Below are 12,755 nucleotides of genomic sequence, written 5' to 3' on the forward strand. Positions count from 1 at the left end.
GCTGGATGTGGCATTCTCCATCCTGTGGGATGAGTTGCAATGCCCATGTCTCCATGCCCTCCCTCAGGATCTGGTTCTGTACATTCAGCTCAGCTCAAACTCCTGTCCCAAAGTCACCGTGGGGACACAATCCCCACCTGGAGCTGCTGTCGTGGCTCTGCTGGGCCCATCCCTCTGGGCTGAGCTGCCATTAGGCTCCAGAATATTCCACAGGCGTTTGCACAGCCCTGTGCCTCCAGGGTTACCGAGGGGGTCCTGCGGGAGCCGGGGGCTGCTCAAAGGGACTTCTGTTGTTCCTTGAAAGGCTGATGGGATTTGTAACAGCTGCCTGTGAGAGCCGGGCCCAGGGTCATCACTCCAGAGTTGCTTCCCTGAGTTCTCTGGGGCCCAGCCCAGGCTTTGCAACCACCGCGGGCATCCCTGAGCCCTTCCCTGGCCCCTCGGACCCTGCTCGGCTGCTGGGGCGGGTGAAGGATCCCACCGGGCTGGCAGCGATGGTCGGGGTCCCCATGGGAACAGCGGTGACTTTGAGGGGGTTGTGTCCTGTCCCTTCCCACGGCAGAACCCTCGGCACAGCAGAGCCGTGTCAGGAGCTGGCTCTGAAAAACTGCTTCCTTTAACGGGAAAAATCATGGACTCTGCACCAAAGGGCTCTTCCAGCCCCTGCCCGGAGCCGGGGGAAGGCACTGCCTGCAGGGTGAGCGCCCCAAAGCTCGGCCCTAAAGCCCAGCCTTGAGGAAGGAGCACCCCAAAGCCCGGCCCTCCCCACGCCCCCAGCCCTGCGGGGTGCGGAAAGGGAATGAGCTGGAAGCCCAAACCACTCACCCCAATTCGAGGAGCGATTCGGGAATCCCAAATCATTCAGGGAGCCCCGGGGCGGGGCCGGGAGTGGGGCTGAGCCCTTTGTGTGTCACAAAGGCGGGCCCTGCCTCGGGGGACACGCGGGGACTCCGGGGAGAGGGTGTCCCCAAGGGAAAAGGGACACGAGTGCTGCCGAGGCAGAGTCCGGGCTGGAGCTGATGAGTGGGGGCTGGCAGCCCCTCCTGCTGCAGGCCTGGGCGGGGCAGGACGATGAGGATGAGGATGAGGATGAGGATGAGGATGAGGATGAGGATGGTCCCTCCCGACCCCGCGATGCAGCAGCGGCTCTTTGGGGGGATGGGGGCTCCCCAAGGCGGGTCGGGGCCGGGGGGGGGGGATTGCCCGAGACTGCGGGAGCGATGCGGGTCTGCCAGTTGCCATGGAAACCGCTGGGTCAGAGGCGGCGGGGAGCGGCGTGTGACGCCATCGGCACCGCAATGAGCCGTGAGCGCGGGGGCGACGCGGGGCCGCGGGGCTGGGAGCCCCCGCACCGCCCCGAGCCCCGCCCGGCACCGCCGGAGCGCGGCCTCAATGCCGGTGACCTTCGCCAGCGGCTCCGGGTCACCTCTGCCGGTCACCTCTGCCGGTCACCACGGCTGGATGGATGGAGCAGCCCCAGGCCCCTCGTGCTGCTTGGATGGAGTGGGACCCCCCTCATCTCCCACCCCATCCCACGAGCTGCTGCCGCAATCCTCCTGCTAATCCCGGGTGGCTTTTCCAGCACCGAGTCAGGGTTATGTGGATAATCCATATGTTTGCAAGGCAAAGGCTTTGGGATATCCACTGTTAATCCAATTGGCAGTGGCAGTTTGGTGCCAGCGGCACAGTGTCCTGTTGGAGGGGGGGGGGACACGGCTGCCCCAGCGCTGCTCCCCGGGGCTGGGACCTCCCACAGAGCCCTGGTCCTGCCCCCCAAACCCAGTCGTGGGATTCAGCTGCAACCCCCACCTGCCAAAATAACCCAGCCAGGCAACATCCACGTGTTTATTTGCTTTTCAAACCACAGCAGCTCCAGCTGTTGCCCGACATTCGCAGCCTGGAGATCCCCTCCCTGTCCCTGTTCCCCCCAAACCTCAGCTGCAACCCTACTGGGACAGAGCTCAGCCCCCACTGCATCCCCCACCCCAAAATCCCCCTCTCCTCCAGTCCCTGCACTATTTACAGCCTCTCACACCCAGAGCCACAGCACTGGGCAGACCCCCCCTCCCGGTCTGTCCACCCTCAGGCTCCCTCAAATAAACCGGGATGGGGGGGTGTCACAGGACCCCCAGCACCCACAAACCCCCACATGAGCTAGGGCCTGCTGCCCCACAGCAGCCTCGTCCCCCTGTTAAACCCCTTAATCTATTCCCCCCCAAAGCCCTTCAGCACCATTTGTCCCTCCCCGCCCCCCTTCAGACATCCACTTCCAGAGCTGGAATAAAATAACCCCTCGGAAATGTCAGCACCAGTGTTAGAGAAAAAGACAAAGTCAAAAGTGCTTGGAGCTGCCCAGCCCCCACAGCCTGTGGGGGGACAGAGCCCCACCAGCTGCCCGAGCAGGAGCAGGGTCCCGTGCTGGGGGTCCCACAGATGTCACCAGCGTGGCCGTGCTGGTCCAGAGCAAATCCAGCCCCGTCCTGCCATCCCCTGCAGAGGCACCCCAGCATCACAGAGCCCCCCAAATCAGAACAGGGGCGTGGGGCACCGGGGCTCAGTCCTTAAACCTGCGGCCTGCCTGCATCTTCTTGTAGTACAGGTCCACCTCGCTGTCCCCTGGCCCGTCCCGCTCGGCCGGCTTCCTCCTCAGCGTGGAGTCACGGCTGGCTGTGGCCAGCAGCCCCTCAGGGGCGGCTTCCACCCGCTCCCCACCACCCCCTGCTGCCCCCGGGATGGCGGCCAGGCTGCCGTAGCGCGGCTCGTCCTGCTCCATGTCGCTGACAGAGGAGCCAGGCGAGACGCCAGCGCTCTTGGCCGGGTGGAAGCCGTGGAAATCCTTCCCCACCTCACCCAGCTCGTAGGTGTCTGACCCCTCCGGCCCCTTGGGCCCCGATTTCCACTCCCAGGGCCCGTTGCCAGCGGAGAGGTGGACAACGGGGTGGTGAGGGGCGTGGGCGTCGATGGTGATGATGCTGGAGCTGTCGCGCTCCGAGGGCGAGCGGTACTGCGAGGAGTCAGAGCTGGTGGAGGACGAGGACGTCTCCGAGTGCTTGGGTGTGACGGAGACAAGACTCTGCTGCTTGGACATGGCGATGACCTGCATCAGGCGCGGCGGGTTGGCCACCCTCTGCGCTCCCCCCTTCTCTGCCACCATCACCCACTTGGCCCTGACGGCCGCCCCGCTGCCGGCTGCGGCCCCAGCGCCCGCCTGGCTCTCCTCGGGGATGTGCACCAGCTGCGAGGCGCCCGGCCGGGGCTGGATCAGCACACGAGGCCCCATGGCCGCCCGTTCAGCAGAGCGTGCCTGCACCGTGGGGTACAGAGATGGGGGCACCTCCTCTCCGGGCTCCCCCACGGCCCGGCCCTGCGCCGCCTCCTCGGCCAGCGTCATGCTGCGACCCTCCAGCGACTTCTGCTTCCACTCGGTGATGAGCTGCTTGGAGCGCGAGGCGTCCACGGGGACGTGGATGGTCATGTGGCGCCGCGCGGGGTCGTCCATGGAGGGCGTGTTGACGCGGGGCAGGGTGTTGCTGAAGGTCACCATGTTCTCCTTGCCCATGGGGCTGCGTGGGGCCAGCAGGTCCACATCCACGCTGGCCCGTTTCAGGCTGCCCAGGGAGTTCTTCTCGCGCGGCACCGGCCGTGCCGCTTCCTCCAGGCGCGCCTGCGGGTTCAGCTCGTCGGTGCTCACCTGGAGGGGGATGCAGTTGTTCCAGATTGCAAGACAAGGTGTTTTCTGTTAACATCTGTATGGCAGATTATTTTTTGTCAAGTGGGCAGTTTGCCTTACCTCTCTCTTTGAGTGACCACATTCACACCTCCCTTGGGAGGGGACACCTGCTGATAACAGCTATTGAATATCACTGCATGGCTGATAAGAACTACAGCATCCCATTGGGAGATGTGAGCCCAGAGGGAGGAGCCAAGCATTGCTACCTGGATATAATCTGGAGATTCTGGAACACCAGCCAAGCATTCCTGCCTGGATATAATCTGGAGATTCTGGAACACCAGCCAAACATTGCTACCCAGATATAATCCAGAGGTTTTTGAGACGCCAGCATGGCTTTCTCCACTGGATTCCCCAGAGGAACAGGAGCTGTCTTTTCTCCCACTGAATCTTCAGAGGAAGAATACATCCTTCTCTACAGATCCCCCTTTGCTCCAACAGAACCACCCCTGACACTGCAGGAGGGCTGAGCTGCAATTCCAGTGGGACTGCCACCAACACCCTGACCCACAGGGTGTCAGGTTGGGTTCTGACTCTGTCAGTGTTGTTCTAGTGTACTGCATTGTTAATTTTATCCTTTTTTAAAAATTTTTCCTATTAAAGAACTGTTATTTCTTGCTCCCATATTTTTGCCTGAGAGCCCCTTAATTTAAAATTTACAGCAATTCAGAGGGGTGGGGAGGGTTTACATTATCCATTTCAGGGGAGGCTCCTGCCTTCTTTAGCAGAGTCCTGTCTTTCCAAACCAAGACACAGTATGGGTAAATGAAGGTGGTATAGAATGTAATCTTATCCCCTAAAGAGTTGCAGCTGAACCAATTACTAAAGATTAGGAGCGGGCCTCATTTTAACAGGCCACACCTGTAGGCAATAAGAAGAGTGTTATAAAAGAGTAGATTGGTTGGTTGAGGGATCTGGAGTCAGCTGTGTCGCAGACATCTTTTATGAAAAATCCTTTCCTTGGGATTTTTCTTCCTGAGAAGCTGAGAGGCCTCAGGAACAAAATGTAAACAATGATTATCTGCTGTTAATGCAACAGGTGGATCTTTGATTGGCCTGTGTTGGTTGTTTTTAATTAATGGCCAATCACAGTCGGCTGGCTTGGATTCTCTGTCTGAGACAGAAGTTTTTGTTATCATTCCTTCTTACTCTATTCTTAGCTAGCCCTCTGATTAAATCCTTTCTTCTATTCTTTTAGTATAGTTTTAATGTAATATATATCACAAAATAATAAATCAAGCCTTTTGAAACCTGGAGTCAGATCCTCATCTCTTCCCTCACCCTGAGACCCCTGTGAACACTGACACACAGTTGGCTACTGCGAGGACAAGGAAGAATCAGAGGACAAGGAAGAGTCGGTGCCTAGAGGAGCTGACTACAAGAAACATCAAGGAGGCACAAAACTCCAGCAATATGGAGCCTTTGCAATGTAATGACAATTGAACTTTGCATTACAACGACAGCACTCACAGATTTGTTCTGGTGGTAGACAGAATCGTGGCCTCGCTGTGTCAGCGCCCGCAGCGCGTCCTTGGCCGGTGCCTGGGCTTGGACCCGCTCTGTTGGGGCACGGAAATTGCCAACAGCATGGAAAGCCTGTGGGAAGGAGAACCAGAAAATCCTAGAATGGTTTGTGTTGGGAAGGACTTTTAAAGGTCATCTAGTCTCTGCCGCTAGATGAGGTTGCTCCAAGCCCTGTCCAGCCTTGAACACTTCCAGGGATGGCATGGGCACAGCTGCTCTGGAGAGTGAGGAGTCAAACAGCCCCACAGCATCCCCCAGCCCCTCCCTGGGCACGGGCAGGACCAGCACCCACCAGGTAGGCAGCAATGCCAGCGCCAATCAGGAAGCCCACGTAGACATCAGCGGGGTGGCTGCGGTACTGGGTGATCTGGGTCAGGCCACAGATGCCAGCAGCAATGGCAAAGGCAAAGACCAGGATGGGCTTGAGGAGCTTGGTGCTGTCCGAGATGATGGAGTTGAAATACATCTGGGGCAGGAACAGGCTGTTAGTCATGCACAGAGCTCTTGGGTGCGTGTGGAGCTGCAGGTGCCTGCACACACCCAGCATGGGCACAGAATATTGGGCAGAGCTTGTCTGTGCCAACAAGAGAGGGACATGCCCATGTCATGGGACTTGTGCCAAGCAGTGCTGGGAACTCACCGACACATAGACAGCAGCAAAAGCTGAGAGTGTGGCGTGCTGGGATGGGAAGGTCTTCCTGCAGGGAGAAGGGACGTGGTTGGGATAGGGCAGGAGGGCTGGCAGTGCCACACAGGGCTCCCCTGGCACGTACCTGGCAGAGAGGATGGCGTGCTTGTCGGTGCCTGAGCAGATGTCCTGGGTGATGTAGGGGTTGGCATCACAGGGGGTGCCCAGCAGGGTGTAGTTGGGCTTGCACACAGTCAGGAAGAAGGGAGCGTGGTAGCCTGTGGCCAGCTGGATGACGTCTGTCACCAGGGCTGTGGCACAGAGCCCGAACACGTGGACACCTGGGGGTGGCAGGAACAGGACAGTGGGGCAGCCAGGATTCACCCAGCCCTGGAGCACCCACTGGGATGGGTCCGGTGCAGTGTCCAGGGTCTGGGGCCATTATCACACCCAGGGTGGCCACACATCCCTTCCAGCCCCCAGATCCTGCCCAGGCCGTGGCACAACGTACCCACAAACCTGACGGTGCGGCGCAGGAAGGAGTTGAAGTTGCAGCCGCCGGCATTGATGCTGCCCTCTGCACCAGCACGACCCTTCAGCCGGGACTGCAGGCAGTACACCATGCCCTCCCCGACCATGATCTGGGAAGGAACCCAGGGCTGGGTTGTTGGCAGAGCCCCCCTGATGGATGCTGGGCACTGCCAGGCACCAGGAGCACCCCAATCCCCACTGGGACAAACCCGGACGCACCGAGGCGGCGGGCGCGGCGAAGGCCAGGCTGAGCAGCATCAGCAGCGGGATGAGCTCCTCGTTGGTCTCCACGTAGGGCATGGAGAGAGCTCGGTCATGGCACTGGAAGCCCACCTTGGCCGGCTTGAAGAGGTCCGTGAGCTCCAGGAAATAGAGCGTCACCACAGAGGAGGCCACGATGGGCAGCTGGGGAGGGGACAGAGTGGGGACCAACGACCCCCAGAGCGATGGCACCACACAGAACGGGGCACAGAACCCAAACCACTGTGCCAGGGACTGGGACGGAGCCCCTGCACAGCCCCCAGGCCGTGCCCACCCTCCCCACACCCACCTCCACGAAGTAGAAGCAGGGCAGGAGTGTCATGCTGTCCTTGGGGGCGCGGGTTTTCTCCTTCGGGGGGATCATGGTCCTGGGCAGGCACAGGAGTCCCACTGGGCTGTGGGGGCACCAATGTCACCTCATGGCAGGCACGGTCACCACTGGTCACCCCTCCAAGTCCCTGGAGGAGGATGAGCCCCCCCGAGCCACCCCCCGAGCCTGCAGGGACACCCCCTGTCCCTCCTGGTCACCCCCAGGTCACAGCAGTGCCCCCCTCACCAGGTTGGAACTGGGGGTGCCCCCAGCGCCCCGGGGGTGCCCAGCCGAGCCAGGGGCTGTGACAACAACAGGTGGGGCGGAGGCTCTGTCGCGACAGGCGGTCACCCCCGCGACAGGCTGGATGCGGAGGGCGTGCAGAGGGGGGTGTGCCCGCAGAGCCGGGCCGGGGCTCCCCGAACCCTCCCGGCCCAACCCCACGAGATTGCACCGAAACGAGGGGGGAGGATAACGGGGATGCAGCGACGAGGGGCAATGAAAGGGGTGATGGGATGGGGGTGAAATACCGGGGGATTTACCGGGGGCACCACCGGGAGGGCGGGGGCGCAGCGGGAACCTCCCCTTGGCACGGCCGGTGCCGCAGCCGCGGGCGGGGGTCGGGGATGGGAGGATGGGGAGGGGGTGTCGGGGCAGGAGGAGGAGGAGCAGCGGCGCCTTTGTGTCCCACTCACCTCGGCGGCGGCCCCGGGGCTCGGCGGCGGCCGGGGATGGGGGGGATGTCCCCGTGTCCCCGCGATCCGGGATGCTCCTGCCTCGGCGGAGCGCGGGGAGCGGCGGCTTCCTCCGCCCCCGCCGCCTCCTCCTCCTCCTCCTCCTCCTCCTCCTGCCTCGCCCGCCGCCCCCCGCTCCGCCCCGCAGCCCCCGGCCCCTCCCGGGGCGCCGAGCCCCCTTGGAGCCCCCTTGGAGCCCCCGCCGGTGCAGGGATGGGGTCTGGGGGGGCTCTGGGGGGGGTCGGGAGGTCGGGGGGGAGAAGGAGGAGAGACAAAGGGCGGGCGGGGCCGAGCACAGCAGCGGGAGGGAGCGACCTCGCTCCGCACCGTGCCAGGAACCGGGGGATCCCGGGGCTGCCCCTAACCCATCTCCAGCCCCCGGATCAACCTTTATCTCCCTGTGCCCCCTGCCCCAAGGCCCCTCCTGGCAGGCAGAGCCCCCTCCCCTGCATTGGCTTGGGGGGATCCGAGGGGTGGTGCCACGCCACGGGGGTGAGATGTGACCCCAAAACCACGGAGGGATGAGTTTTGACCCCAAATCCACGGAGGGCTGAGATTTAACCCCAAAATTCACCACCCCAGAGCTCTGCCAGCCTCTCTCGGCCGGGAGTGCTCGCCCTGCCCGTGCCACCCGAGGGTTTCAGTGAAGGATTCCTTGAGCCAAGCTCACAAACAGCCCCAGGGACAATGTCAGGAGCCACTCTCAAGCAGGAGCCCAGTGTCTCCCAGATTTGGGCCTGGGGAGGGAGGTGGGTGCAGCTCCCTTTGCTGTCTGGAGGCTCCCAGCCCCTCCTGGCAGAGGCAGCAGCCCCCAGCCCCATCCTCGCCCTGCAGAGGATCCCATCTGTGCCCTACCCCATACCCCACCCTGTACCCCATTCCCTGCACCCCACACTCACTTAATTCCCCCCAACCACCCTCTACCATCCTGGGGCGTCCTCACGGTGCCCTCGTTCCATTTTTGGCCCGAAGTGTGCAGAAATCTCCCGGCGTATTTAACACGGAAATCCCGAATCCCTGCAAGCCGCGATTAAGCTGCGGAAAATCCCGGATTTGAGCCGGGCTCAGCCCCCTCCCCACAACGCCCCCACCCTGCTCCGACCCCTGCCCAGCGTGGGGACAGCGGGGAGGGGGAGCCACCACTGCAGAGGGGACAGCTGAGGGACAGAGGGACACCTGAGGGACACCTGAGGGACACCTGAGAGACACCTGAGGGACAGAGCGACACCTGAGGGACACCTGAGGGACAGAGGGACACCTGAGAGACACCTGAGGGACAGAGGGACACCTGAGGGACACCTGAGGGACACCTGAGGGACAGAGGGACACCTGAGGGACACCTGAGGGACTGAGCAACACCTGAGCCTCCAGGGATCTCCCTGCCCGTGGGTCTGGCCACTTGCTGACCACTGGCCTGGGGGATTGGGGGGGTCAGAAATCGAGGGGATGGGGGGGTCTGAGCAGCCGGACAAAGGGAATGTGGGCTTGTAAAAGCTGGTGGAGCAGGGAAAGAAGGAGAGGATGGGTGTCCCCTGGAGCCATGCTCAGCCAGACCCTGCTCTTGGTAGCCACGGTGGCCATCCCAGCAAGGTGGGAAAGCAGTGGGATCTGGAGGAGCTGTGAGAGGGTCCGTGTTAGGAGTGTCGAGGGGTAGGATGGTTGGGATGGACAGAGATGAGAGATCTCTGCAGCCAGGTCAGGAATTTGGGGTTTATTGCAAAGGGCCTGGGTGCAGGGCCCTGCTGGGAGCTGCCACCCACAGCTCAGAGCAGGCTGAGAGGAGAGAGGGGGAGAGAGGATGAGATTGTGAGAGAGTAAAAGGGGTAAGAGAGGGAGGTTCCCGTTCCAATACAATAAATCTTCTTCTGTGTTGAATATTCTGATTCTCACTAACCAATCTAGTACAATATACAAATCCTACAGCATTTCCATACAGCCTATAAGAATCACTACATTCCCATACTGTATTACATTTTAAACCCTAAAAACTCCTCTTTGGGCCCCCTCTGCCAGGCTAGCAGAGTCTGCTCTGACCCTTGGGCCTGTCTGCAAGCAGAGGGTGTTGTTCCATCAAAAGGGGATTGCCTTCAGCCGGCCACACCATTGTTTTCTCATTCAGTAACTGAGGGATCTCAAAGCTTGCTTTCATTTCCATCTCGCTTATAGTTTCCATATTCTCAGAATCTTTTGCCAGACAATCATATTTATCAGCCTTTCCCGTTCCACCTTCCCCAGCAGCTCCGGGGCCGGGCCCGGGATGGGGCTCCGGGCGGGAGCCGGGGCGGGGGCTCCGCTCAGCGGCACCGGGGGGAAAGGCAGCGGGGAGCGGGGCAGCCGCGGCCCCCGGCACCCCGGACAGCGCCCCTGCGGCTGCCACCACCCCGCAGAGCCCCGCGTGTGATGGGTGATGCCATGGGTGACCGGACGGGTTTGCACCCCTGGGCACGCAGCACCCACCAGGGACCGGCCCCCCATCCGAACGGGGAGGGCTGGGATTGAATTTCCCGGAGCTTTCTTTTGCCAAAAGCCTGAACTTTTCCAGCATTTTTAAACCCTGCAGAAATCCCCGGCGGCCGGTGCCAGGGCCGGCAGCTGGGCCGGGCTGTTTCCTCCTCCCGCGCTGTTTGTGCCGGGAACTCTTGACCCCTTTTATAAGCTGAATATTTCAAAACATTCAGCCCACGCTGCGGAAACCCCCCCGCTCCCTCCTCCCCCCCTTTTCCTGCCCCAAACTGGACATAAAAGCCAGTCCCAGCCCCAGCCCCCGGGTGAGCAGCGTCCTCCCTGCACCCCAAAACCCCGGGGTGGATTTTGGGCACCACCAGCTCTGCAGCCATGGGGCCAAACCCTGCTGCCATCCTCATCCTCGCTCTGCTGCTGCTCCTCTGGGCCCCGGTGGATGGTGAGCGCTCCCCCCACACCCCAGGGCAGTGACACAGCACGGGGGTCCCTGCTCAGCCCCCCAATTCCTGCAGCCAGGTGCTGGTGCAGCCCACAAGGAGGGGTCTGGGGGTTTGGGAGGGAACCACAGGAGTGACACTGCCCTGTTCCCCTGGCCTCTCTCCGCAGGGCAGCCCCGGGGACGGATCCTGAGGGGCTCTGAAGCCAAGCCCCACCTGAAGCCCTACATGGCCTCGCTGCAGCTGGACGGGCAGCACGTCTGCGGGGGCTTCCTCATCGCTCAGCAGTGGGTGCTGAGCGCTGCCCACTGCATGGAGGAGACGTGAGTGTGCCTGGGGGGGTCGGTGCGGGGCTGGGGGGGCTGCTGGGCTCGGGGCAAATCCCACTGTGGGACCCCAGGGTCAGAGTGTGGGACTCAGCTCCCACCTGCACAGAGGGCTGTGGGGCCTCCTGGAGCTCCCTGATGGGCTCTGCAACCCCCCAACAGCACCCCATTTCCATGGCTGGTGGCAATGACACCCCCGTTTGTTTGTCCCACGCTCTGATCTCTTCCAGGAATGGCAAACTCTTCCAGGTGCTGCTGGGTGCCCACTCGCTGACGCAGCCCGAGCCCCACAAACGCCTGTACCGAGTGCGTGCCCAGTTCCCCCACCCCGGCAGCAACATCCACAACAACAAGGATGACCTGCTCCTCCTCCAGGTGGGCTGGTGGCACACTCCTCCCCACCGGGCACAGCCCCATTCCTGCAAATCCCACTGTTCTACAGTGGAGGAAATCCTCAGGGTCAGGCTGGGCCATCCCTCCCTTTCCCACGGGAGCATCCCTGCTTCCCCCAGCTGTGACCAAATGCCTCCATCCTCCTCAGAGCTCCAGCTCTGCTCTCTGGCTGCATCCTGGGGCTCCAAGCAGGGCCAGACCCACAGAACTGGGCTGTAAAGAAGTTGCTGTAGGGTCTCCTCCAGATTACTTTAAGAATTTTACCTGATCTGTTTGATTTTTAACCCAAGGGCCAAGCTGCAACGATGCCACTCTCCTGACAATGAGGAGGCAAAGCCCTGAGGGTGGTTTCAGTGTCAGGGCTGGGCTCACCGTGTACTCACACCCAAGTGAGTGTGACCTTCCCTTGTGACCCGGCTCCCCCTGTGGTTTTGCGGCAGCTGGAGGAGGAAGCGGAGCTGAACACGGACGTGCGGGTGCTGCCCTTCCAGCGGGAGGACAGGGACGTGGCGGCCGACACGGTGTGCGAGGTGGCGGGCTGGGGCACCACGGACCACAGCGGCACCCGGCCCGACAGACTGCAGCAGCTGGAGCGGCCGGTGATCAGCAGGGACGTCTGCAACCACCGCACCCGCCACGACGGCACCATCACCCCCAGCATGATGTGCACCGACTCCCGCAGGAAGGACACCTGCAAGGTACCAAACATTCAATAAGGATTCACGCAGGGATGAGGGGCACAATGCCCAGAGCCTGGGAGAGGCTGTGGGACAGGAGGGTACGGCGTGCTCAGGGTGGGCGCCCCCTGTGCTGGGGTGTCCTGGCAAATCCTTGCTCCAAGCAAACCCTTGGCACCATCACCCCCAACATGATGTGCACCAACTCCAGTAGGAAGGACACCTGCAAGGTACCACCCATAGATCCACGCAGGGATGAGGGGCACAATGCCCAGAGCCTGGGAGAGGCTGTGGAGGAGGAGGGTACAGCGTCCCTGGGGTGGGTTCTCCTTGTGATGGGGTATCCCAGCAAACCTTGGCACCATCACCCCCAACATGATGTGCACTGACTCCTGCAGAAAGGACACCTGCAAGGTACCAAACATTCAATAAGGATTCACGCAGGGCTGGGAGGGGGCAGTGGGCACAATGCCCAGAGCCTGGGAGAGGCGAGGACCGGCAGAGCAGGAGGGGACAGCGTGCTCAGGGTGGGTGCCCCCTGTGCTGGGGTGTCCTGGCAAATCCTTGCTCCAAGCAAACCCTTGGCACCATCACCCCCAACATGATGTGCACCAACTCCCGTAGGAAGGACACCTGCAAGGTACCACACACACAGGGCTGGGAGGGGGCAATGGGCACAATGCCCAGAGGCTGGGAGAGGCTGTGGAGCAGGAGGGGACAGCGTGCCCAGGGTGGGTTCTC

The 12,755-nt window shown here is 61.8% G+C and overlaps 2 protein-coding genes across 2 annotated transcripts in view; one reads left to right on the forward strand and one right to left on the reverse strand.

Moving 5' to 3' along the window:
• Window positions 1-2,226: 2,226 nt before the first annotated feature.
• Window positions 2,227-7,802, reverse strand: PLPPR3 (phospholipid phosphatase related 3). Its single transcript, XM_063161002.1, has 9 exons — window positions 7,680-7,802; window positions 6,964-7,069; window positions 6,633-6,818; window positions 6,394-6,523; window positions 6,028-6,223; window positions 5,895-5,952; window positions 5,547-5,720; window positions 5,201-5,326; window positions 2,227-3,691 (listed from the first exon to the last, which is right to left on the reverse strand). The coding sequence occupies exons 2-9, from the start codon at window positions 7,036-7,038 to the stop codon at window positions 2,555-2,557; spliced, it is 2,082 nt and encodes a 693-aa protein (XP_063017072.1). The 5' UTR covers window positions 7,039-7,069; window positions 7,680-7,802; the 3' UTR covers window positions 2,227-2,554.
• A 2,647-nt stretch (window positions 7,803-10,449) lies between these two features.
• The window catches only part of CFD (complement factor D), a 4,159-nt gene continuing 1,853 nt past the window's right edge, over window positions 10,450-12,755 (forward strand). The window contains exons 1-4 of the mRNA XM_063161003.1: window positions 10,450-10,620; window positions 10,788-10,941; window positions 11,175-11,319; window positions 11,778-12,035. Coding sequence (XP_063017073.1) covers window positions 10,554-10,620; window positions 10,788-10,941; window positions 11,175-11,319; window positions 11,778-12,035 — 624 coding nt within the window. The 5' untranslated portion in view covers window positions 10,450-10,553. The remainder of the gene's footprint in view (window positions 10,621-10,787; window positions 10,942-11,174; window positions 11,320-11,777; window positions 12,036-12,755) is intronic.

This window comes from Melospiza melodia, chromosome 7 (assembly GCF_035770615.1).
Source record: "Melospiza melodia melodia isolate bMelMel2 chromosome 7, bMelMel2.pri, whole genome shotgun sequence".
Taxonomy (NCBI): Eukaryota; Metazoa; Chordata; class Aves; order Passeriformes; family Passerellidae; genus Melospiza; species Melospiza melodia.

Bases quoted from the DNA above. Each gene is read 5' to 3' on its own strand.
- PLPPR3 (XM_063161002.1), bottom strand. From the start codon at position 7,038: ATGATCCCCCCGAAGGAGAAAACCCGCGCCCCCAAGGACAGCATGACA. The intron at 5,327-5,546 runs GTGGGTGCTGGT...TCCTTCCCACAG, and splicing joins CTGGCATTGCTGCCTACCTG to GCTTTCCATGCTGTTGGCAA. The intron at 3,692-5,200 runs GTGAGTGCTGTC...ATCCCCCTCCAG, and splicing joins TCTACCACCAGAACAAATCT to GTGAGCACCGACGAGCTGAA.